Source organism: Crassostrea angulata, chromosome 10, assembly GCF_025612915.1.
Source record: "Crassostrea angulata isolate pt1a10 chromosome 10, ASM2561291v2, whole genome shotgun sequence".
Classification (NCBI taxonomy): domain Eukaryota; kingdom Metazoa; phylum Mollusca; class Bivalvia; order Ostreida; family Ostreidae; genus Magallana; species Magallana angulata.
Window position 1 is genome coordinate 20437243 of NC_069120.1, and position 27780 is coordinate 20465022.

At 33.5% G+C, this 27780-nt stretch overlaps 2 protein-coding genes across 3 annotated transcripts; one reads left to right on the top strand and one right to left on the bottom strand.

The window, feature by feature from the left end:
- Positions 1–6996: 6996 nt before the first annotated feature.
- Positions 6997–8883, bottom strand: LOC128166945 (uncharacterized). Its single transcript, XM_052832422.1, has 2 exons — positions 8406–8883; positions 6997–7587 (listed from the first exon to the last, which is right to left on the bottom strand). The coding sequence occupies exons 1-2, from the start codon at positions 8848–8850 to the stop codon at positions 7169–7171; spliced, it is 864 nt and encodes a 287-aa protein (XP_052688382.1). The 5' UTR covers positions 8851–8883; the 3' UTR covers positions 6997–7168.
- Positions 8884–12495: 3612 nt separating this feature from the next.
- On the top strand, positions 12496–23247 carry LOC128166926 (acetylcholinesterase collagenic tail peptide-like). Of its 2 annotated transcripts, XM_052832388.1 has the most exons (15): positions 12496–12956; positions 15182–15241; positions 15822–15913; positions 16104–16189; positions 16324–16450; positions 16597–16794; positions 17307–17341; positions 17455–17608; positions 17906–18112; positions 18276–18310; positions 18415–18484; positions 19519–19638; positions 20959–21084; positions 21216–21260; positions 22590–23247. In XM_052832388.1, exons 1-15 carry the CDS (start codon positions 12814–12816, stop codon positions 23114–23116), a joined length of 2025 nt encoding a protein of 674 aa, XP_052688348.1. In that variant the 5' UTR covers positions 12496–12813; the 3' UTR covers positions 23117–23247. The 2 variants fall into 2 exon arrangements, with proteins under 2 accessions (XP_052688348.1, XP_052688349.1); XM_052832389.1 differs by lacking the exon at positions 15182–15241 and having other exon boundaries at positions 12497–12956.
- Positions 23248–27780: the final 4533 nt, after the last annotated feature.

The window sequence follows — 27780 nt, forward strand, 5'->3', positions numbered from 1 at the left end:
TTATATAATATACAATCTATATTAAAATAATAGACTCGAATGTTTTGGCTTTAATACCGAGAAATCGGAAGAGTACTGTCTTTTGTTTTATATATTTTAAACATCTTTGGTAATTGAAGATTACCATTTTGTTTTTAGTTTTTCTAAATCAAGCTTTGCTAATTAATAATCAACGAAAATTCCTTTAAAAAATCCGGAAATCAACTGGATTTTTTGGATTTTACAATCTTGCGCTTGCGCATTAGATTCACGCTAAATCACTTTAGTTTATGTTTCCACACTATCACAATTGCATGGATGAACTCAGAAACGATAATACAAATACGTGTAATTTTTTATTGAATTTTTTTTTTATATATTCTGTTCATCAAACAAAATGCAGGAGATAACTCAAACTCAGTGCATTGAATATGAAAAATCCCGAGAGTTTCGAATGTTAACATGGTTTGTAAATTTAACCGAGTAGACATGGAAAATAAATGGTGAAAGAGTGTTGAATTCTTCATTGATATGAATAAATATTTAGATGAAAGGTATTTACAGCCTCAAAATGGTTTGTTATGAGTAAATTTGACTGTTATTTTCAATGCAGCTTCTCGTTTCAGAGCGATTCTGCAATTTTTTGCTATATTACGGGTATTTGGGAGGAATATTAATTGTGATGAAGGCCTGTCCCGAGACACAGTTGGATTATTCTACATGTAACTAAGCAGAGTGTAGTAAAATTAAGAGCATAATTGGTTATGTAAATGTCAACAATACGGTGTGTCGATGTATAGATTATTTCCTCAATGTCCGATATAATATGCAATGTCAACCCGTGCACGCACGGGTCAATTTGAAAGTCCTATTTCCAATGTCTAATGATGTCAGACTCAAATTCCCATAGGAAACGATTTGACTTTTTCTTTTAGCTAAGGTTCTGATATCGATGTACATTAACAGTATTTTAGATACTTTTACTTACTTTTTACAATTAATTTATAAATTTGTTAATAGAAGGATGTAAATATAAACACTAAAATGCTTTCTTTGATGATTCAAGTGGGTTATGAAGGAGGCGATCATTGCAGAAAAGATTACATAACACGCTAACGCAGGTTATGTATTTTTTCTGCAATGTCGCCACCTTTATATCTCGCATGAATCACCAATTTGAAAGAAAGTATTTTATTGTTTTAATATACACTAAGTATTATGTTTTCTCGTTAACGGAAGCGGTTTTTTTATTTTACATTCTCAACAAAAAAATACTGCTGGTTTTTTTATAGCAAGACTTCCCCAATGGTGAAAAACCCCACTCCTGAAGCCTGGCAATACAGTGATGAATCTTGCATTTAGCGGAAAATGGTGGCTATATTTTATGTACATTTGGTGATCATACCCACGTAAGAGACAGTTGTAAGGATTTCCCTAGCTACTTAATTTGAATTTATGTTGGGTTTTTGCGTTTTGATTACTTTTTCGATTCTTTTTCTGACCTTTTTTGGAGAATCAATTCCATTATTTGCTTTTCATTTTGTTTCGTATCATACAAATTAATCTTAAGCACTATGTGGTGGTTTATTTCTGGAACTTTGGATAAGGTTTCGTTGTTAAAATTGCAGCGAGAGTCCGTTGCTCATTTTTGACCATAGAAGAGAAAGTTCTCAAAGTTTTTTCGCCTAAAACTACTACTTCTTCACTCGCTTAAAGAGATTTTCGATATTCACAAGGACGGAGCGCTTTAAATGTAAACAAAACTATTTACTTTAGCGAAAAAAAACTAACTAAATTCTAGTAGTTGTGATAAAATTCAAAATATATAAATTATTTATCAAAAAATGTTTAACAGATATTGAATGTTTAAATGAAGTCTGTAGAATGCCATAAAATAAACTATTTTAACTCTTTTAGAACGACTATATATAGGTAGATCGCCTAGAGGTCACACTATTGATGAAGGCGCACCATTCAAAACTGGACCTAAAATATGTGACTCTATTCACATGAAATCATGTTACTGTTTAACGCACTGTAAACCAACTATTGTACATACATAACAGGGTTGTAGCGACCAGTTTTTTGGGTGTTGATTTTTTAATCAACTCTCCTATGCAGTTACTCAAACAAACCGAAAGTGAAACAGTGTTTGGACCTCAGCACAAATCATCGCTGCTGACAAGACTTAGTTCTTGAAAATGATTGATGAATTCGATGTAATGTATGCTAAAGCATTGTTTTTCAAGGAAATTATTTTCAAAATACCTTGAAAATAGTCAGATTTTAAATGGTACGAACGATCTAAATTTTTTGTAGTCGTATGTATTTCTATGCCAGAGTTCAATATAGTCTCGTTCAACTCGACGCTCGGCTGTCTCCGTAAATGCTTGTCTGAGATTTACGGTGTCAGCCGAGCGTTTGGTTGAACAAGACTAGAGTTCAATATTGCTTGGATCCATACAATTTTCGAGAAATATTTTGTATTACTGATACATAGTTTGATTGAATTAATTTTACTCTAAATGTTATTTTATATGATTCATATGGGGGTTTCTCGACATTCTTGTCGGAAAAGTCTAAAAATTCACATTATAAAAATGTGCGTAATTCAAATACAAATTAGAAACTACATGTTCTATCATTCAAATAACATATCATTGATTTTAAGATAAACAAACATCGACAAAATCAACCCCCGTCGGTTCTTCAGTACTTTGATTAGAGATTGTGCCTATATAGATAGTTTTAACCAAATGTGACTGACATTGGCGGAAAGAAATACTGTATACAGGGTTGTTTTCGCCCCGTGTTATTTTCGCCCTAGCCTTCTACACTTTCAAACGGTTCGCCCTGACTTAAATTCACCCACACACACTCGTGTACTAAAGAGATAACTTGAAACATTGGAATTCGCCCAGTCTTAAATTCACCTGCTGACGAGGGTGAAAGGGGGGGAAATTAAACGGGGGCGAATATTTCCCTGTATATATTATTACCAATAATGAGACTTTCGAAAATTTCATTCTCGCGAATAGTATTACAATGTAAAAGTGGTTAAAACTTCAAGGAATCAATTGCAATTTGAAATCATACTCTTTATGTGTCAAGGTTTTGAGTGGGATAACTCACTGTTTCTCTTAATAACAGTGTACTTATAGTGTTGTGTCCAATAGATAAATTCCAATAACAATAGATACATAGACATTAGGTTGAAGCCTATTTTTTCCTTATTCCTCATTAGCATTGAACGCTTTTAGCTATGGAGCAGTAAGAGTCTAGTGTTTGCTTCTGATCATTGTGTGTAAATATAATACGTTTGATCCTCTGGTTTAGTCATTTGAGTTGTCGAGAAGAATAATTAACCCGATGCCTAGCCGTGGCTTTGTTAAAGTATCTATTTCTGTACCAGGAAAACAGAGACAATTTATATCTTTTTTCAAAGAGTCTAGATTGTTCCGTTTGTAATTTGATGCATGTATGGCTAATAAAGAGTGCCATAATGAATAATGCTTATATCTAAAACATTGGTATATAATTTATATCAACATTAATAAATTTCGCTCAGACGCAAAATATTTCTAATACAACAGGCCGAATTTCAAGGTATTGAGATACGCAGGTAGGTTACACTCTATATGATATATGTACATTTACTATGATAGTATTTGACAAGCTAACTCGTTTCTTACAGAATTATATCATTCTTAAAGAACAAAATTATAATTTTTAGAAATGAACCTCAGGAATCATTGTTACGGTTTTCATTGAATATGCACAATTCATTTCACAAAATTATGTACCGAAAAAGTTACCTAATGCTATACTTTGACATCATCCTCCCCACGCGTTCACAACAATGTTATCTCAAATATTATCAAACAGTTTTGAAACAACCGAAAAAAATATCAAACTTTTCTTATTTGTTTAATAATTGATAATGATTAGTAACTTCAACTTATATCAAATTTTCAATGATACCTTTATTATAGAAATTAAATTGAGGCCCGTCGTCCTTAAAATTTTATCGCATGATTGATAGTATAACGTTCTGTTTACAATGCGAAGGCCACTGACAAGAATGAGCAACCACTTTTTTTTTTCTATATTCATTTCTTGATTGTTGAAATTTTCTATTAACGCGAAAATTTTAGATATATAATACCAATAAGAACGTTATTTTGGTAAAAAAAAAAAATTAGAATTTTTACGTTAAGACGATCGAACATAGAGGGTTGCAGTTCAAAACAAAAATTTATCTTTAATGAATAATAGATGCCACTTAAAATCAACGATTTAGAAATATATGCATGAAGAATTTATATGCAATATGAGAGACACTTTAAAACTAAATAATGTTGCGTGAAATATTAAACACATGTTTTTAAAACTGGGTCGAACAATTAATTCTAATTACATACGCGATTATTAATAGTTTTAATTGAACATTGAATGCTTATTTTTGGATGTCGTCGATCCTACATGTAGAACACAGCGAGGCGGTGCAAACAATTGAATACCGTGCGTTAGCGCGGTCTGATAATTTGTCTGCACCGCCGTGCTGTGATATAGGACCGACGGTATTCACAAATAAGAAGTCAATGCTTATTAGAAATAATAAAAAAATTAAATAATAAATTTCTCTCTCTCTCTCTCATAACGATCATAATAAGAGAATATCTGGATCGACGACACTCATTAATCAAGAAACCCTTTCTGTAAGATAGAAAAGGCGGTGGGGGGTTTGGGGTTGTACAGTTAGACAAAGTAGTTTAAATTGCAATTTAGAGGTTATCTTTTGTCTTGAACAGGTGTGGAAACCTTAAGGATATGCCGTTTACTACCTTGGGTTTGCAAATCAATATACACAGGAAATAATATACTAGACTTAGACTAAATGAAATGTGTACATAAATAGTTTGCATTGTATTTTTTGAGTTCGAGTTGTGTGCATTTAATAACATGTACAGTTTCCCATGTTGTTTTGTGATGCAAAATAATTTCCTCTTTCATTTTTTTGTAAAAAATAAACACTTTTAAGTAGTAATATAACAAGCTTATAAGGTTAAAATAAGAGAACAACACTAATTATTTTAATATTATCTACCTAACTCTGATGTCAACCTAAAAAATATCCTTGCGACCTTTTAAAAAATTGCCATAATACTAAACCGCTTCGTGAATATTCTAACATGTTAAGCGGTAAGCGCGCTGTTTTTTTCTTAAATAAAAAAAAAATCATGTAAATTTTCATTAGTTTAATTTCCTCCGAAATGATGCCTCCGTCTATCAGTACTTTCAGTACTTTGATATTAATATTGATGTTGATGTTAATATGTACATAAAGTATATACAGTGTATAAGTGTATTGTTACTTCAAAGCCTTTATATACGCTCTTAGGCAGAGATATGAAACATAGATGGCACAGCCATATTAAGGACTACAAATATAGCATTGTCTAGCCGCTTAACTAAAAGTCATGTTTTGAAAATTGTCTAATTAAAGTTATCTTTTATAATAATGTAAAAAATTATTTATATTTTCATTAAATTTGAATGATTTGGTCAAACAAAGACAGATAACTTTGTATTTTGGGTTAAAATACATGTAGCTCATTTTATAATAGAAAATAACGGGAAAAGGAAATGTTTTTTTAACCCCCCCCCCCCCCCCCCCCCGTGAAACAAAACTTCCTTTTGAGGGGTTTTATATATTGCTATTTAGCATATTTATACCAAAGGCTTTGTTGTTTCGCGGGGGGAACATACGTCTACAGACCGAAATACTTTCCAAAAAAAAGATTTTTGCTTTGTAAATTTTCGAAAAATAATTAACAGACATGAATTAAAATGAAAGCTTACTTTAATATCTAACGTAAACATGTGGTTATTAAGTTTTTATGCAAATATCGGCCGCTAAATAATGTTTTCCTCACTCAGAGAGACCGATTTCAATGAAAATTTTTTTAGTTCCCCCGTAAGCTAAACTTTTGTTTAAAAATTAATAGTTTGACTAAAAATTTTGTTTTGATATAAATCAATTAGGATTTAATCATACTTTTTAGTAGATGAATTTTTTTTTTGAATATCTGACAGAAATTCCGAAATATTTGGATGTTAAATGTAGGCGGGAAACGGGCATTAACGTTCACAGTTCTTTATTTTGTTCGCATCCGCGGCTAAAAATATAATGCTAGAAACTTTGTACAAGACAAATCTCTTTTCATTAACGAGTACATTTGATTTAATGATTATTTTTTATAAGTACATATCATATTGGTTATGTAAGATTGAACGTTCCATTTAATCTTGTAAACAATAATAAATATACTCAAAACGCGTGGTGACCTCTATATCTGTGTTCATGGCGCATATACGCTGAGTGTATGCACAGAATATTGAACGTCGCTTTGTTCCAATGCAAACATTATGGGGAAATATACACTGAAAGTAAATATTACTTTTGACAAAATGTGTGATGCAAAGGAGCAGATCATAATAATATACGTAAGCCTTTCGCAGTGAATCCGATTCTCATCTATCACAGAAGAGCTTGGTGATTACACGTTATCCCTGCTTAACGAACAGCTTTAGTTAGGGCTTATGTCTAGAGCACCAAATGACAGTCCGATTACTGGGAGTGAAAAACTGTCATTGTGTAAGAAACGTATTAACCTAATGAAAATCTCTCTCTCTCTCTCTCTCTCTCTCTCTCTCTCTCTCTCTCTCTCTCTCTCTCGTAAAAATTATTTTAAACCCCAACCGCTTTTTTAGCAGTAGCAGAGGGTATACAAAACGTTTCTTTGAAACCAAAAATGCATTTTGTTGTTTACAGAAACAAAAAAAAAATCAGACTCGTTTTTAAAAGGAAAGACAATAATGATATTCCTGTATGAGATAAAATCGTCTAACATAGAGGATATAGAAAAGATCAAAATGTATTCATGTCTTTTTGACTCACACTTTCCTTTTTACATGAACATTCATGATTTAATTTTTACAATCAAAATAGGAATCATCACACCTAACACATCTTTATTCAAAATAAATCATGAAAATATTGATACTGTATTTTTTTTCAAGTGTAATGATTATAAATCGATAGTCAGATTAACTGATTAAAATATTGTTATCGAATTCATTTCATCTTTGAAATCTTAAACTACTGCTGAAGCTTGTCAAAAAACAATTAATTAAGTTTCCATCCAGAAAAAGAGGTGTAAATGTTACTTTTACTAGCCAGAGTACCAACAGAGCTAACTACCCGTATGTAGACCACATCGCCTGGGTTCAGAACAGCAACTACTACACCACTTCCAATGTGTTCGTCATCGATGTCTTGGCTGTTTGTTAAAATTCTTCCGAAGGTACTGGAATTAACCATTAGTTCCGAATAAACATAAGAGCGATACCACGACACCACCGTCCAAGAAAAGACATAGGGTCCCTGGGAGGGAGCAGTGAAGACACCGTCGTGGTGGTTGTAGCCGGACCCAACGTTAGTTTTGACCACATCAAACACAAGAACATGTCCCGGTGACGGTGCAGCAAGGTCATGGCTCATGTACGCATAGAATGCAGCTTGGTTGTGGGCGTTTGTAGCTTGTCCTTCAAAACATTACGTAAAAATTGTAATTCTTGAATGCTTTCGATCTCAGCAATACATGTATATTAGAACCATTTTAACAAGAGCTTGGACTTTGGGTAGTTAAGTCAATTTGCAAACGACAATGTGACGTAGGCCTGTCTATTTCATTTTAGGCCACTCAGCCATGGATCTTTGAAATCAACAAGATGTGTCTGTCTTTTGAGCGACGACTTCGCAATCGGTGTATATTTCGCTTGAAACCAGCGTCCCTTTCACTTTTTTTAACACAAGAAATAGATCGTTACATCCAACTAAAAGTCTAAGGTCTTGTTAAAATGGTTCTATTAAGAGCATTTTTAAAAGGACATTCTGTTTCAGACTTGACCGATGTGTGTATTTCATCAAGTTTCTGAATTCATGTAATGCTATCTCTTGCAAAACTATGAAAAAAGGTAATTTGCTCATTGGTAATAATTACCAATACGTTTTGAGACAAAGATTTTAAACATTCTTCTAAAGAACCTTCTAATATTAGTAAACCTTAAATCTAACAGAAGATAAGAGTACATACATGTGTGGTCTAGAAATATCACACGACCTATCTTTCATTAACTGATAAAACAGGAGCGATGTCGCTCTAAAAAAAATGGCCGAATATTTTGGTTGGATTTTTTTTTAGATACTTACTTTATTTATCTATCAAAAAGATATCTATACTCAATCTTAGAAAATAATCTAAATACACTGAGATAAAACTGAATTTAGTGTAAATTAATTTTTAGAATAATTTGAATTTTATTTCTATATTAATATGATTTACATTATTTTGAATAACTACCTATCAATAATCTTTTGATACTAGAAGATTTTCCGTTAACTTCTCTGGTTTGATGTGTATTATTCTCACTGGTCACAAGAGCGTTATCCTTTGTGGATTCACAGAGGACTTTTGTTTTCCATTCACTGTCTTTTTCCACAGTTTTAGCACCACTGCGCTGCGAACAGTCTCGCTGTCCCTCCAGAACTTTCAATCGTGTCTCCAGCTCTTCACGATATTGTCTTTCACTTCGGATCTGAGACTTAAGCGCGTGAATTGTTTCGTCTTGTAATTTTTGCACGTATTTTAATTCTTCCATTTGAGCTTTAACTTCCTTTTCTACCAGTTTTTTAACATAATTATCCAAGACCGATAATTCTGACTTGTTAAACTGAAAGTCGACGTCTTCCTGACATGTAACAAACACAACAACGTGTAACATTAGGTACAAATATAAATTCTTCATTTTTCTCACTTCAGTTCTATTGCAGTAACAACGACGGAATGATTATTATACCTTGATATATATAGCTATTTATATGTCAATTCATAACGACTGATAATAATCACAAACTTTCATGTTTGTGAATATGACATATCGATCATTACTTCTACATGCAATTTTTTTTCATCGAAAACAAAAATTTTCAATATTTGTAGTCTTTTCTTAAATTGACAAGGTCACGAAGTATACTTCCAAACATCGAATATGTCTTAAAATATCTCTAAATAATTTTAAGTAACGGTTGAGAGAGAGAGAGAGAGAGAAAGAGAGAGAGAGAGAGAGAGAGAGAGAGAGCTGTTAATTCGAGTTCTCTTTCTTTTCTCCGAAACAAAGAAAAAGATGGCATAGGCTGTAAAAGAGCCAAAGAGAAAGTACATATATATGCATGAAACATTCACGATTCACTTTTACCATCAACCTCCATCTTTTGTGAAATTATACATATTTTTAATTTTTATTTGAATTGATATTTTGAATTCCAACAAATGTTTATGCAAAAGATTTAACTTCTTAAAGAAGAGGGGAAGGGGCAAAATTACGGCTTTTAAAAAAACCCTGTTTCAGGACGTACATGTACATGTGTTTCAATGCATAAAGTTCCGATTTTTTTCCAGCTGGAATTTTAAATATGAATAGCCTTTTTCATTGCTGAAATTAACCTACATATATAAACAAACATTTCTTAATTATCAAATGAGTATCATTATTATTATTTCAAACATGTTATGACATTGTTCAATGATCTCCATTGATCATCAGAATAGTACCTCCAAAATCTAAAAATGCAAAACACTGCAACAAATCTTATATTTATACATTACAAAAAACAATTTCATGAAAATAAATTCGACAGATCTAGATCTATTTTGATTTGCTAAAAAAAAAATCTTATGTAATTCAGTTGGGTCACGACATCTTGAAATAGTTTCTCAAATTAGCAAAAAATCACTTTATTATTATTAAAGATAGCTGGAAGCATATCAAGTCAAATAGGCAAAAAAAAATTTGGATTTAAAAAAAAAAAAAAAATTAAAAAAAAAATTATATTCAAATCTTAACAAAGCCGCAAGAGGATTCCGACTTCTGATCTTCGCTCCTTCAGCCCGATACTTTAACCACTGAGATATGAATATATTCAACTAAATTGATTTCTACAAACAATAGTGTTGATGTACAAAAGTATAAGTTTTGTCGTTTTCCATTCAGATAGAGTTTTCTTTCAAGTTTACTCGCTCAGTATACATAATAGATAAGATTTCAGAAATTAGATCTGCAATGAAACAAATTCAACTTTTATGTCATCAATAAAAAATTTAAGAATTTTTGAACAATTTTTATATACTTATTTACCTCAAAAAATTCGCGACTTATCTTAAGAGAAAACTATGTAGACATACTAATTGTGTTTCCTTTGCTACTTGTAATTATGTTTGTGCGATGTGGCGAATGAGAATATGGCTGATGTTCAGACACCAAAAAGCACTTAAAATGATACTGGGTCCTGTATTCTAAAAAGTTCAGTGTGTATCTCTAGGTATCGCAAGGCTGAATAACCTGAAAGAAGTTAGAAAGATTACGATTCAGAATCGACACACGCATGTATGCTAGACTAGGTATTTATTTTCTTATGATTAATTGTCATTTTTATTCCATGCGGTCAAATGCTTTAAAGGAACTCGTAATTAATGTTGATTGGACAAAATAGCATGTTGTTTTGTTTGCTATTATAGAACAGACAAAACCAAAAAACAAAAAACAAAAAAGAAAAACAACAACAAGAAAAAAAAAAAAAGAAAACAAACGGACATGCTTCTTTGGCTACGGTATAATTTTGTACATCGTATATTTTAAATCTGTAAATCATAGCATGTTACAAATCAATATAAATTCTTTTATGTTTTTTCGATTAAACCTAACCATGCTGCTCTTGTATAGTGTGACCATCAGTGCTTGAGAGAGTGTCAAAGTAGTTTATATATTGAATACTGTGGAATTATTCAAATTCGTGGGGGTCAATTTTCGTGGATTGTGGGATTTTTGCTTATTCCTGGGGATATTATTTCGTGGATTTGTCGGTTTTTAGTATCAGTAAGATAACAAACTCTTTCAAAATTTGTTTTCGTCGATGATGTTAATTCGGGGGGGGGGGGGGGGGGGGGCTACCCACGAATACCACGAAAATTGAGCCACCACGAATTTTAATGATTCCACAGTATACACTATGAACTGATACCTTTGCGCTTACTGTGAGACGTTATTTCCACCACTCCCTTTCAATTTTTCATTCTTAAAAAATGTCTGTGGTAAAATATTTTCTAAATACAATGTATGTTTAACCAAGCGATTTGAAAGTTATGATTATTCTTGAAAAGAGACTTTAACAATGTAAATGAACTTCAACATTCAACAACTTGAGCATTTGTCAAAAACATAATTATTTTTTTTTTGTAATAGCGCCTTTTATCATGCAATGAAATAGGCATGTAATGTTAATCTATGATACAATATAAAAAATATAGTATTGATATAACGAATCCCTCCCCCTTTTTTTAAGTTATCTAATTATAAACATCAAATTTTAAAACACATGGCAACTGCCTACCCACCTTGGTTTCTCTTTTCCTTTATATTTTTGCTTTTTTTTTTGAGGGGGGTGGGGGGGGGTCTGGTCCCCCACTGCACCCTTACATTAAAAACCGATGCTAAATTTACATTTACGTGACTGTTTGTTGATGTTCATTCACAATATACGTGTAACGATTTTAAATGGCTGAAAAAAATAATTGAAGTACGTATCACTTTTAGATGTATATTCATAAACAAACATGTTATAATCAAAACGATTGTGTTTATAAAGAGCGCCCCCCCCCCCCCCCGAATATTACACACACAGCTGCGGTGGTCGGCTACCTATATATGTCACTGTTCCAGTTAAAAACCATCATATATATTTTAAATTTCCTTAAGTGTACTAACTAACAATATTACAAAATCGAGACAACTTGACATTTTGATATCCATTAAACAGTCTGGGGCAATTAAAATTAGTTTTACTCATGAGATCAAGCAGTAAAGATTGGCTATCTTTCCGCTGCACTGAACCTGAACAAGGTGTCCCAGTGTTTGCAATAGGGTAAAGAAAGCTTTGATGTTTTGTCTTCGAGGGTGAAACGAAGATGATATCGAACTTGAAGAATTACGCAAGGGAAATAATCGAGGAATAACGACAGCTGACCTACACAATGCTCCAATTCCTGTATTATATATTTAGTGTATTAAATTTCAAACATGATTAACATTTCAACCTTCCGTGGAACGTGATCGCTTCAAATCTGATTTTCTTTTTTAAAACAAAATGTGTATTTAAAAAATTGCATTGGCATGGAAAAATTCTAAAAATTATTGGAGGAATGTTTTTTTTTCTTTTGATATCATTGCTAAAATAAACTCTGAAGAATAAAATTCATTGGAATGATTGATTGACGATGCGGTGCAGGCCAATTTAACTAGCGATAAGATTGAGGTAGATACGGAAGCTCGATCTGAAATGAGGTAGTTTGCCGTTACGGCAACCTTTGACCTCAGCTGAAATATACACACTGTACAATCGTATTGCGTTACTCATTTTTCAACCCGAGTGAGTCGGCCCGAGGTTTTTCTTCTCTTTCTTTCCCGCGGCCGCCTTTAGGGATTTATATATGTCATGAAATTGTCTCTAGATGTAGGACTTTGATTTTTTTGTAAATTTCTTAAAATGAACTCAGGATTTTGAATGCTGTTCTTGGCAGAGGGAAAGTAAGACTGCGTTCAAAATTAAAATTCCAGTAAGAAGCAGACGAGCTAAGACACAGAGGATAGAGAGAATTCCATATCCAGATATCTTTCATATTCCATTTAACTTATCGTTGACCTTATTGAAAGAAAATGAGGACTTTAGAATATTCCAAGTGTTGTGCATTGATAGTGACATTTTTAACGTGTGTGGGGGCAACTTATTTCAAAACTCAGCTGCAGGCCCTAAGGACACGACCAGTTTACTACCCTTACAGAACGATATCAGGAAACAGGTAAAACGTCGGTTATCTTGATTAATTTGACCCAACTGTAAGAACAACTGACCTATATTTTTTTCGGCTATATATTTTGTCACACTTTGTCATTTTTTTCATTTTTAATCTAATATTCCGAAATATATACAGCCTGTGTGTTGCCGTTACAGCACACTTTATGATTTATTATATGCACTCTATTGGTTAGACTTTTGAAATTCTATCGAAGAATGTTCGCTTATCTAGACCAGCGTATTCCACCTGATGCGATCTGTTATTACTTCGCCTCTCCCTACCGCTCAATTTGAATTTCATAGATTTACTGTGTGAAAAGTAAAGAAATGCTATGCTTCTTATCGTTTAATTAAACAAAATTAGCTCACTGAATCTGGCCGAAAGAATTGGTAAATTAAGCATGTCGAATGAATCCTACCAGTGTTATCGCAACTTGAAACATTTTGTGCCTTGCCTTATATACTATTTCGTGAACTTGGAAAGCGCCTCTTATCTCCTCCAAGAATTGTTTTCTCCTTCTATTACATAACCTATCTCAATTCTAAAATAACCGTTAGAATGGTGGGTTTTTTTTTAAATCTTGAATTGGAAAGGGGGGGTGCTTTTGAAAAACCTTTTCATAAACATCTGTTACTTAATGGTTAGTAATCTACAGTGTCCAATATAAAGGTTGTCTTTGTTTTGAAGTAATATGTATACCCTTTAACATTACCGTTTTTAAATGCCAGTATGCATTTTATAACATTGATGACCTCTTATTTCGACGTAACCTCGCATGAAGAGACCTTGATGGTGATCTTATAAAAAGGATTCGTTAGAAACTTAGTGTCAAATGAACAAAGATGTCGCTATAAAGCTAAATCCCAATGTTGGTAATTCTAAAGGTGTTTATGTTTGAACAAAAAAAACCAGAAGCTTGAACTGCATTCTTTGTGCACCGTTAGGTAAAAAGGTTTGGGTTGTTGCACGAAATCATCCGGTAATTCGGAGACTTCAAAGAAACCAATAAAGAAATCATTGACCCACTAACTGGCGTTTGTAGCGTTAACGAAATTGTGCGCCATTACGAAAAAAAAAATTATTCACGGGTTTTCATCCAGCAGACATTGCGAACAAAACGTGTAATTGAACTTAGATATACACTTGACGTCTGCCCAGTGTCGGCACACATATTGGCAGAGTTATATATAAAACTCCAATCCCAATAAAGAAGTGTGTGTTTATTCAATCTTTTAATGCTTTCTTGAAGCATTCCCTCTGTAACTCATATCTGACTTTCTTCTGCTTGCGTTTTGGATAGATATTGCGTGATGGTTTGAAGGGTTCAAACTAGTTACTCGGTTGGAGGAATAGAAGTAGATAGACAAAAAGATAGATTATCAAAGACATTTTTGCCCTATGGATAATTTTGTGTATAGGGTACCTAGCAAACAAAAAAGGGGGTTTATCACGCTGCGAACTCATTTCCGATAACATTGCAATGAATATTTGGAATTTCTTAGTTGCCATGGCACCGATAAATCATTTTAAAAGCCTTCTCCCTTTGCTCCCATTCAGTAAATGACAATCTTATAAACGGTCTACCAAATTCTTTTCCTACAATTCTTGACAGAAATGGTGTCAAATTGGCTGAATTTCTTGGAGGTTTGGGGGGGGGGTTAATTTTCATCAAATAGATCATTAGGTCAGCCTTTTGCGAATTGGTTTTCTGAAAGATTTTAATTCAAATAAAAACCGATGAATCACCTCACTCAACAGATAGGCTTCTGGTAATCAAGCAATTAACCTATACACGTGTTCCGGCTCAGAAGAACTTCACCACTTATTGGACCGCGGCTGCTGAATGGCGATGATCGACAACAACCACGCTTGTTACTCAAATTCAACGCTTGGATGGTGCAAAATTTCCTGTTTAGTGACACCATTTTTACATGGTCACATCATACATACATATACAGTTGTATTCATTATCCCATGTTTTACTGCATGACACTTATATATGTACTTAAACAATCACACAGTTAGTATTCTTTGTGTAGTAAGCAATAGAAAATGAAACTCGGAATAGTGTAGCGATTTTCCCACAATATATACGGTATCCCACAAACAATTCAACAAATTTTACGTTAGGTCACGAAGTAGTTATGTACAACCACTTATATTGTAGTACATACTACACACATATGATTGACTGTACTTTTGCAAAAAAATAAAAATGTTTCTTTCAGCGATGGTAACTTTTGCAGTAAATCTATAATCACATATCAGTCCAAATGGTGCTGGGACCAGTAAGTATGGCAGCTTGTTTCCCCGTTTTCAAGCAGCAACCAGCGAAAGCATATGCTTTCATTGTGTAGCAGAGATGACGTAAACCTAATAAGAATAGCATGGCTGCATACGAAAGACCATATTTCCTACTTAACATTCAAATAAGCATGACGCTATGTACATGTAGTATCTTAATTTGATAAGCTATCCTTGTAACTTTTCTCTTCTGAATATTCTTTAAAATAGACAAAAGAATGCAGGTTGACATAGATTACTTAAAACCATATAGACATTTCATTGATAATTACATGTATATATAGACCTAATAAATATGTCAGTTTAGTTCAAGATTTGCAATAACCGTATGGCGTGTTGTAAGAATTACGGTATGCCGTGAAGGAGTTTCGAAAATAGGAAAATTTGCTGCTTTTCTACTTCTTCTTTAGATCATTTACTTGCATGATTATTTATGTAGTTTGAGTTTTTGGAAACGTTATTTATTTACTAGATCTTTTTTATTAGATAAACGTACATTCAGAACCTTTCAATGTTTTTGCAAGGTTTATATATATTTAGAGCTTCATTTCTTGATTTTGGCAGAATACAACATAAGTGGGTGGCCAGGCCCCAGCCCGTCCGTCAGACGGTGAAGCAGTGCTGCCCAGGATACGAAGGCCAAAACTGTGATAAACGCAAGTCTTTTACTATACAATTAACGATTTAATTCAATTCATATTTGAATTTTAACAATGTCTAGAAATATTACTGCAATAATTGGCTTTTTGATAACTGATTAGGCAAGCTTTCGAAAACAAAATAATGCAGATGCATTTTGAAATAGATTTTTGTATTTTTTAATGAAGATTGGGTTTGAAATTTCAGAGTGCTTTACTTGTGATCAGTATCATAAATTATCCAATCAAGTTACAACGTTAGAAAGAGAGTTGCGAAATCGAGGCAATACGACGGTAAGTAAAATGTAGCCGTGTTAAAACACATTTGGAAACCGTACAAACTACATGTACATGTAAAAGCCTTGTGTTTGATCTAACTTTGATATTCCAATATTTGATATTCAAACAATTTGATGCAATTGTTTTAGACAAAAATAACCGGCAGGGGTCAAAAAGGAGATCCTGGACTTCCAGGTCGTCAAGGACCACGTGGTCCGCAAGGAGAACCGGGATTGGTTGGACTGCCGGGTCAAAAAGGTGACCCGGGTTTTCCAGGTATGTATCTACAATTTTCGTGAATTTATAAATAAAAAAAGTGAAATTTATTTTGCCTAATGTTAAGAATTGAAAATCAATCAAGAAAGTAGATTTATATGGTAGAAATCCTCGTTAGTTTGTGAAAGAATTATATCTTATGTTAGGACCACCTGGACTTACGGGAGAAAGAGGAAGAGATGGATTACCTGGGGAACCAGGGAAACCCGGTAGAAAAGGTGACCCCGGGCCCATCGGCCCACGTGGTCTTGAAGGGATCCCGGGATCGGACGGTATCATGGGACCCCCAGGGGTACCAGGTCCAAAGGGCGAGAAGGGAGATGCCGCAGGAGACGGGATTACAGGTGAATGAATGATTGAAGCAATGTTTTATTTGAGGAATAAGGAATAATTCTTAGTGTATATAACTTTTACGAGGTAATCAAATACAGTCAAGGGTGATCAAATCCTATTAAGTCCGAAAGTCTTTATGATAGAGTTGATCCCGCTTATCCGTATTTGATTACTTCATAATAGTCAAAGAATGATTTCTTATTCCAAAAATTTTCAGCAGTTTTACGATTAGATATTTAAATAGTCATTGATGAAATGTATCGGAAAATATGTTAAAAATTGATATGTAGTGTTATCACAGACAAAGACACTGGGCAATCAAATATTTTGATTACAAGATGAAGCTGATAGTAAATATTGAGACGTTTATCTAAAGAGCAGTTTCACCCAATTTTTTAATGACATAGACTCTAATACTTATTTGGCATATTGAAAATACGTGTATGTATTAAATACAAAATGTATATCAGAAGTCTATGTCAAATTTCTTTGTTTTAATTTGCTCGTTTGCTTGGTATTTCAGTCGACCAGTACACGTTCCTGGTGGAGAAAATAGACGTAAGTCGATTATTGCATTCACATTTTATAGTTTAAAATTGAAAATTCTCATGCAGCTTTTAATTGATATATCAAATTCATTCTCCCGTTTCGTTTCGGCCATATTGATTTAGAAATTAGACAAAAAGAATGTTACCGCCGGTAAAGATGGTCTACCCGGACCCCCCGGGCCTCAAGGACCAGAGGGTATACAGGGAATACCTGGATCTCCAGGGTCCAAGGGTGTCCCCGGGGATAGGGGCTTGCCTGGGCTGCCAGGGACACCAGGTAAGGCTGTTAAATATCGGCAAAAGTGTCGACTGTAACATATCGTTTGTGATTTCTTTTCCATTATATTGTTACGCTAAATCAATTCTATTATTATAGCTATGTCACAAAATTTTTCTTAAATAAAAAGAAAGAATTCTGATAAATCTTATGAACACGAGCCATCTGCTTTACTAAAATATTTGCAAATTTATAACTTCACTTTACATCACTTCTCTCTCTCTCTCTCTCTCTCTCTCTCTCTCTCTCTCTCTCTCTCTCTCTCTCTCTCTCTCTCATGATTGTTATGCTTTGTAGGACCAATAGGATTACCAGGTGAGCCCGGTAGGGTGGGCAATCCGGGACCAAAAGGGGAGCGAGGTGAAACGGGACTTCCCGGGGCCCCCGGTCCAATGGGTCCACAAGGAAAGACCGGAATTAGCGGCGAACCCGGACGTCCGGGTACCCCAGGTTTACCAGGAACTCCAGGCGAGAAAGGGGAAGCATCCCAATTTCCTATTTCAGGTATGCCTGTGTACATTTTATATGCAAGGTTATTTTATAGAAAGTTGTAAAGTAAAATATTATAATAAATCACATTTAAAAAAAATGATGTACATTTTTAGCATTATGAATGTCATATTATTTATTTTTGTAATATTTTTATAACATTTATACGATATTGCAGTGGCTGAATACAAACTTCTGGTAAACCGTGTTGAGGTAAGCACTGATTTGATGGAAAAAGAATCTTGTGCAAAATTTAAACTTTACGTGATGACGAGAGACGAGGAAGATCTGGATATTTTTTTTCATTTCATACATAGGAGCTGGAAAAGACCGTTGCCATATGCTGTGCAGCTACCACAACCCCTGTGTCAACAACCCTGCCATTCAGTAAGTATCGGCTGTGGACTGAGTCAACTTACATGCACTTACAATGTACTTAATGTAGACCCAAACCTTGACAAGCTCGTTTCTGTAATGTATACAATCTACATGGACACAGACTATTATCAGATGATTTCTCATGAAGTACATATGTACTTTCATTCTGAGTTATTTCCCTTGCCCGCCATCTTGTACGTCAAGTTGATTAAATTTACCCTTTGAGCAACCACTTTCAAACAAATAGCAGAAACATACAGGGAAAAATCAAAACAAACAGGATATTCAATAAGTGCTAACTAAGTTAACAATTTGAACTAATTATCGATTGAATAAGAAGGAATCTAGGCCACAGGTGCGTGTGGACTGGACCGTGCACTACCCCCCCCCCTTTTTCTATATTTTTTTTTCAATTTTTTTTTATTTCTTTTATTAATTATCATTAACAACCCCTTATATATGTCTCCAGCCGAAAAATAAAAGAAATATCACGACTTGGTAGCATTTTATAATCACACTCGTTTCCCCTATTCTTTATATATATAGGGGAAACGAGTGTGATTATAAAATGCTACCAAGTCGTGATATTTCTTTTATTTTTATAATCACACTCGTTTCCCCTATTCTTTATATATATAGGGGAAACGAGTGTGATTATAAAATGCTACCAAGTCGTGATATTTCTTTTATTTTTCGGCTGGAGACATATATAAGGGGTTGTTAATGATAATTAATAAAAGAAATAAAAAAAAATTGAAAAAAAAATATAGAAAAGGGGGGGGGGGGGTAGTGCACGGTCCAGTCCACAAGCACCTGTGATCTAGGCATGTTGACAAACGATATGGCCGCCGACGGGAGGTACAAATGTAACTCCTGCTAAACTGCGTCTATAGAAAACTATCATTACTATACCTCAGATTTATGAAGTAATTGATTTCTTCCATGATATAAATGACGACAGTTTCCTCTTTGAATAAAGGTAACGATTAACGTTGTATTGTTGGTCACTGTAAAAATTTGATGATTATTTATGAAACACTCAGGATGTGAGGCTGACCAGCATATGTGTGGAGGCAGCAACCCTCGCTGTATACCTCGGAGCTTTGTGTGTGACGGACTTGGAGACTGTGATGACGGGTCCGACGAATTCGAAAGCGTGTGTGGTAGGTGGAGAAAAGGGTGTGTTTGGCATGTACATTTAGGTAGAGAAGAGGGAGTGTGTGACATGTAGGTAGAGGAAAGTGTGTGCGTGAGATGTAAGAAGAGAAAAGAGTGCGTGATAGATGTACGAAGAAAAAAGTTTGTGTGATACATGTAGGTGTGACAAATGTAGGTAAAGTAGGGGTGCATAGGGAGAGGGCGATCTAAGTTTCAGAACCTGTGCCCAATCCTAATTCTAAATTAATGCAATAAATTATGTATATAAATATATGCATGATACATGTAGAAAGAAAAGGGGGTGTGTATGACATATAGGTAGGCTAAAGAAAACGATGTGTGTGACATCACCGAGATGATAAGTTTAGAAAAGAGATGTGGCGGACGATGTTTTTTCTGTAATAGGCGTTCAGAGAATATAGATTGGTGTGATAAAGAAGGCGGGATATGGTAGTTGAATAACGAAAAGACATGGAGGTTTGTTTCAAGAAAGGAGTGGACGTCGTTGAGAAAAGAGTATTTGGAAATTTTCCACATCGATGTTATGAAACACGTTGTGTTTCTGCAAAAGAGAAGATTAACATATTCTTTCTGCCAAAAACACCAATCATTTTTCATTTAAGAAATAAACAGCAAGTTAAAATGTCCATGGAGATGTGAACTTGGTTGGTCACGTAATCAAACCCTATGAAACCAAAGGCTTCTCAGAAGATTTGATCACATAATAACCAAGTTCATATCCCGGTAAACTTTCTAACATTGCTGTTTATTACTTAAATTTACATTTGAAAAAAGCAAAGAATTTTTTTAATTACCGAGATTTTATGTTTACAATATATCCAACCGACAAGCTATAAGCGCGCGCTTTGCTCATTGTGACGTCATGAAAAAGTTCACTTATGAAATAAACAGCAATGTTAAAAAGTTACCCGGGATATGAAGTTGGTTGGTCACGTGATCAAATCTACTGAGCAGCCCTTCAGGCTTCACAGGACCAACCAACTTCATATCCCGGTGAACTTTTTAACATTGCTGTTTATTACTTATATTTACGTTTGAAAGACAAATCGAGAGTTTTATGTTAACTATAATCCAAGCGATAAGCGCATGCTATGAACATTGTGACGTCATGAAAAAGTTGATACAGAATAAAGGTTCATATTAGGAAACATATTTGCATATGTAAATATTTTCAAATCGATATGAGAGTATCAAAAGTTCATATCAAACCTCTCGATACATATTTATGTTCTGCATTCTTGTATCTTTAACTACTGTAGGTTTTAAAGAGATTGATATATGATTTTATTTATTTTTTCATTTAGGTACATTTCCTCCATCTTGTCCTGAAGGCTTGTTTGCTTGTAGCAATGGTCAGTGCGTAAGAACAGACGCCAAATGTAATGGAGTAGCCGATTGTTCTGATGGAAGTGACGAAGTAGACTGCAAAGGTGCATACATTAATTAATTATTTACACATAATTAGAGTCAGTGTTGTACATATTTATGTACATACAAAGTCAATAATTTTAATTAAATGCAAGTTAACAAAACAACTATAAGACAACCTATTTCGTTTCAGATGATGACATTGATTTTAGTGGAGACAATAGTGGCGTCAACAGAGGTGACATACCAAAATAACATTAAAATGCAGGGCCAATTAACACCACCTTGTCGCACACCACTATTGGTTGTTGGAGTGAGAATTCTGCCCAACAGCGCCAACTATGGAGTTTCACTGATTTTCTTTCTTTATTAAAATTGCTTTTCTTCTAGAATACAAATCCCAAAAAAAACCTAAGTGTGTATTTTAAAATGTTTGATACAAGTTTTTTTGTACTCTGTGGATGGTAATACTAACAATGATGTATTAGCATAGCTTTTGTAATGCAATATTGCGTATGCCCCCTACCAATCATCATGTTTAGAAATGAATAATAACGTACGACTGAATAATTTTTCTTAACCCATGTATTTCACCTTATTAAGACTCCATAGTTGGTACATATAATATGTGTATTTCACTTCACATGATGCATGCATTAAATTTTCAGCTTGTCAAGAAATGCACATCTCAAGTGATTATGTTCATAGAATATTAGAAGTATTTGTACATTGTCACATGGTCCTCAAAGGGTCACCAATTCCTGTTCCATGATTATATACTATACTACATTATATATACTAGTGTATAGGAATGTTTTAAGTAATATTCTAAGCATATTAAAAATACGTCTCTATAAACTATCGTTAAAGTACAAAATGTAAACCTAATGCTAATGTTGTAAATTTAGTAATGTTGAGAAATATGAGCTCATGGAGTGCATGTTGAGGTGGCATCTGAATATTACAAATATATTCTAATTTTAAAGTCATGAAACTAATAAATGTGTAATGTTTCATCTGAATATACAAACATCAACATCTTGCACCCATTATGTTACTAAATCCTATTACAATCTAGCTAATGTATCATTTTATCAAAATTGATGGTTACCGGAGATTTGTTGTTGTGTTTGTTTAGAACTTTTCGAATCACGTTTATATCACATGCTTTTTTATATATATAAAATTCACGTGCATGATGCAAACAAGATAAGAAAAATTTAATAACTCTCAGTTAAAAATAAAATGGTATCATCGACATGGCATGAACGTCTCGATTTAAAAAATTTTTTTGGTAATCATATATTGGAATGATACACGGCTACACAGTAGATGTACTCTAATACTATGTTCTTTCTCTCTCTTCTTTTTTGGACTCGGTTTTTATTGTGTTATTTAATAAATGTACGATGTAATAAAAATGTGTAATACGAGAATTTTCCTTTTTCTTTTTGTTTACATTCGGTTATTCAAATATTCATTTTAGTCAAATATTGTTTGATATCTTTTAAAATGCTAAATGTACATGGAAAAAATATTTATATGTAAAAACTAAAACATATTCCAGAAAGTACACTGGTGTTTGAACTTTTGGGAAAGAAAATAGGAAGTGAAGGGGAAGAAACCGACGCGCCTGCGCCTGCGCTTGATGTCAATAAAACTGAATATAGTTTAGTTGGAGAACGTATCAATTTAAAAGATGGCAGAGAAGGAACATCGACTTCTAACATAAATACCCACAATGGAATGGACAACCAAAACAAAACCAGACATGCTTCTTTGAGATCTCTGTTTGATTTTATCCCACCTCCTCCCATTCCTGCGCAGGGAAAACTGCGAGAGAGCTTGCTATCACATGTGCGAAATTTTTCAAGTTGTCCAGAATGTCGCAATTTTGCATTGGAACATTATCAAAATGATCACATTCGGCTTCAGAGAGAGGAGGTCAAGGAAGGAGTGAACTTTCTTCAGTTATATAGGGCTGAACCAATGCAATATGTCGTAAACAACAATGGTGGATCCAATTGTAGCTCACCATATTTGAGACGAGTGTGGCTTCTCCTCATAAAAATTCTGATTTTAAGAATCTTCTAGAAGAATGTTTGGTTTGAAGATGACGTTTCTTTTCTTTTGTCTTATTCGTTCGGTTAGTTTTTCCTTTGTGTTCGTTCTATTTGACATGCGTTTTACATTAGAACTTAAGAATAAAGAAAAAGTTCCTACCTTTTATTTCTTTGGAGTTGTTCCAATTTGCCACGATCTTAGACAGCAAGCAAGATCAACAATTGCTAATAGTCATTTGACCTGCTTATTAAATTGCTCTGTAACTAAATGACCATTTCAAAATGTAAGTAACATAGTAATTACAGTAATGAAACGATCCTATTTCAAGTGCTTTGCTTTTACGTACAGTTTTCGATTATTATGATTATTACACAATACCACTACAACATCGGAGCTAACTTGATTTTCCCTTCTTTCTTTCGAAATTTTGTTTAAGAAAAGACATTTTTATCTTAATTGATGTTTTAAAATATTGTATACAGGGGGTTTTTGTCCCGTTTATTGTTTGTTTTCTACAGCAAAACAGTTTAAGACATATCACAAAAGACATGAATGTCAAAACTCATTATAAATATGAGTAATTATATTTGCAAACAAGATACACATCTGAACGTTTCATCCTTCGTGAAAGGTCTATCAGTAATATTTATTGTCATATAAACAACTTTTAAATAACTTATTCATTTACATCTAAATATCTATTGCTCTTTATTTCACCCATTGTAGATTATATATAGTTGTGACCTATTTTAGACTAATTATCTGGAGAAGAAGAGATCTATACAGAGATATCGGAAAACGTTCAAATTTTAAAGTTTAGATATTTCGTTACATAATAACCGTTTATATAGAATATCAGATTTAAAATTTCAAGATAGATAATTTGTTGATCATCCGGCCTCAATAAAACACCAACTTTTACATCATTTCTAACCAAGAAAAATTGACAAAATTGTCTTGTGAATAAACGATTATTGATTTAAAATCATGATAGATACAATGATTCTTGTATTCAAATGGAAATGATTTCATTTGTGGTCTATGATTCTATCACCTGTCAGTTATTGCACCATTCCATGAATCCAAAATACAATATGAAATACACAGTATTAAGGTGGCTCTATACACCACGTTTTGATGATGCAGTACGCAAAAAAGTAAATCTTGAAGCATGCAATTCCGGTACTGGCTGATTTAAACTGAGGCGAATTGTATGGGAGCCGCTCTTTTGAAAAAATTATTAAATGAATAGATTTCATTTGATAATTGGAAAATTCATTACTTACAAGTAATGTGGCATTTGACACCTATAATTTTTTAAGAGTTTCTTTACCTCCATCGATATGTTGCACCGTAGCGCAGTGGGTTAGTGGGTTCACTAGAAACCAGACGGTCATGAGTTCGATTCCCGCTGAGAACAATAATTCTTTTTACTTTCCAAAAATTTCTAAAACGTATCTTTTTATTTAATACAGTGAAAGAAAATTCTAAACCGGTGAAAATATTTCATCTATAATATACTTTAATGCACATTAATATCCACACCTAAGGGGGATGAGAGGGTTGCTTTGAATTTCTCTCAGGTTGGGATACATAAATCTTATTAGCCTAGTCAATGTTCCCCTTTATTTATTTGACTTAGTTTTGCATTAAAGCGAATATATTCACTTATACAGGGCAAAGTCTTTAATGAAATATGTATGTATTTATTATTCCAACATTATATTTAGGAAATGTTCTTCAACTCAGAAATGAAAAGTCCCCAAGGTGTTTGGGCCTTGGGACTTAGGAACGATAACCCTTACATGAGGAACTTTCATACCAAATAAATTTTTAAACATTTTTTGTGTTTATTTGCAATGGTTTTCATTCAATTTTTTGAGTCACATTTATTAAAATATATTTTCTTATAACATCAAGCAACTTTTTCAGATGATTTGTCAACAGAGTATAAAAATATGAAAAATTATGTTTTGGGGAAATACTAAAAAAATTGCAATAAAAACATTTTTGAATGTTAAGAAGTGTAATAATTTTTTTTATGTGTCGAATGGAAATATCCATCATATGACAAACAAATTTCTCTCAATTTGTTAATAGCTGTCTTTTTAAAAAATATTTTACAAAAACTCGAATTAAAAAACATTAAAAAATTCTTTAAAAATACTTATAGTATCCCTATTATCATTTTAATATTTGATAAGTATATGTTTTGTGGTCTTCTATTGAGATTTGGAATAAACTGTGGGTGTATAGAGCCACCTTAAATACCTATATCAAAACATAGTCAGTGGGGTGATGCGTGCCGGCCTCGGTGGGTTGATTCTTTATCTTCTACTTAGACTAAAGCAGCTAGATCTACTTCATGTCCATGGACTTCTGTCCTTGGATGTGGAGTAACCACCGGGCTAACTCGATACTCACTTTTTTTCTTATCAAACCGACGAAACATAAAAAATAGACATCATTTTGTTTCAATAACACAGCATAAATTACCTTCTTGTGTGCAATATTTGGGTGTTTTGTTTTTTTTCTGTTTCGGCATTGATTTTTAGGATGAGGCAGAGAAATAATAATTTGAGTGAAGGGCAGGATATGTAACTTTTGTTGAATTAGATGTAAATAACTTCTACAACATTTTGTAAAAAAAAATCATGAATATCAAGCAGAATTTGCTTCCTTTTCGTAACATGCAAAATAAACCTCAACATCTTTATACTTTCATTTGAGATCTAATTCATAAACGACTTTAAAATTAATGAAGTCATTTCAAAAGTTTATTTAAGGTTTTTTATCAGAACTTATTCAAAACAACAACATTTATGTCACTATGCTAGCTATAGAAAAAGAGCAACATTGCTTCAGGAATAATGTCTATCGGTTAATAATATTCAAGCCATTAATTGTCGTTTACGCATGGAGGGAAATTCTATCACGTGCTCTGATTTCATCACCTTCCGGTTATTGCACCATTCCATGAATTAAAAATACAGTATGAAATACACAGTACAAACCGTCGGATGAGCCGTGGTGCGTTGGTTTGATCAACTCACTGCAAATGAGCCGAAAGCATCTGCATCTGCCTGTTTGTCATGCGACGTCAGTCAAATGGCAACAGGTATCCAACTCACCAATTCGATACTCATCTTTTTCAATTTAGTCTGCAGACCTAATTAACATTGTCAAATTTTCTTTTACTCCTGCAACAAACAGTATATTTTTTAGGGGGGGGGGGGGGGCGGGGGTGTATCTAAATTTTCATTCATGTAATTTCTTTTCGAAACTATGAATATTAAGATCAACTTTTTCTGTACTTTGAGAAACGGTCTTAAACGTTTCAGGTATAAAAAAAAATCCCTGATGAAAATGTACATTAAATGTATGATAGTTTACATCGCAAAAGATAATAAAAATATTTATTCACTAAATATGCCCTCCGATCACAGACAAACAATCAAAGGCGATTACTTTTTGAACCAAATGAATAGTGTAGCGCAAGTTGTCGAACGTCCCATGGAGTTGTGCATTGTTTATATACCTATAGGAAGACATAGTTAGTGGGGTGAGCCGTGGCTCGGTGGGTTGATACTGATTCTTCTACTGAGACTAAAGCAGCTAGATCTACTTCATGTCCATGGACTTCTGTCCTTGGATGTGGAGTAACCACCGGGCTAACTCGAAACTCACCTTTTTTCCTGTAAAACCGACGAATCTTAAAAAAGGAGACATCATTTTTTTCTCTCAATAATCTTTTTGCGCGGAATATTTGGATGTTTTGTTTTTCTTCTATTTCGTCATTGATTTTTAGAATGAGGCAGAGAGATAATAATTTGAGTGAAGGGCAGGATATCTCACTTTTGTTGAATTAGATGTAAATAACCTCTACCACATTTTGTGAAAATCATGAATATAAAGCGCATTTTGCTTCTTATTGGTAACATGCAAAACAAAACCTCAACATTTTTATACTTTCATTAAAGATTTTATATATTTATTAATTCATAAACGACTTTAAAATTAATGAATTCATTTCAAAAGTTTATTTAAGGGGTTTTTTTTATCAGAACTTATTCAAAACAACAACATTTATGTCACTATGCTAGCTATAGAAAAAGAGCAACATTGCTTTAAGAATAATGTCTATCGGTTAATGATATTCAATCCATCAATTGTCGTTTACGCATGGAGGGAAATTCTATCACGTGCTCTGATTTCATCACCTTCCGGTTATTGCACCATTCCATGAATCCAAAATACAGTATGAAATACACAGTACAAACTGTCGGATGAGCCGTGGTGTGTTGGTTTGATCAACTCACTGCAAATGAGCCGAAAGCATCTGCATCAGCCTGTTTGTCATGCGACGTCAGTCAAATGGCAACAGGTATCCAACTCACCAATTCGATACTCATCTTTTTCAATTTAGTCTGCAGACCTAATTTACATTGTCAAATTTTCTTTTACTCCTGCAACAACTGTATATTTTCTTCTTTTTTTTGGGGGGGGGGGGGGGGCGGGGATATCTAAATGTTCATGTAACTTCTTCTCGAAACTATGAATATTAAGATCATGTTTTCTAGTACTTTCAGAAACGGTTTTAAACGTTTCAGGTATAGAAAACAATCCCTGATGTAAATGTACATTAAATGTATGATAGTTTACATCACAAAAGATAATAAAAATATTTATTCACT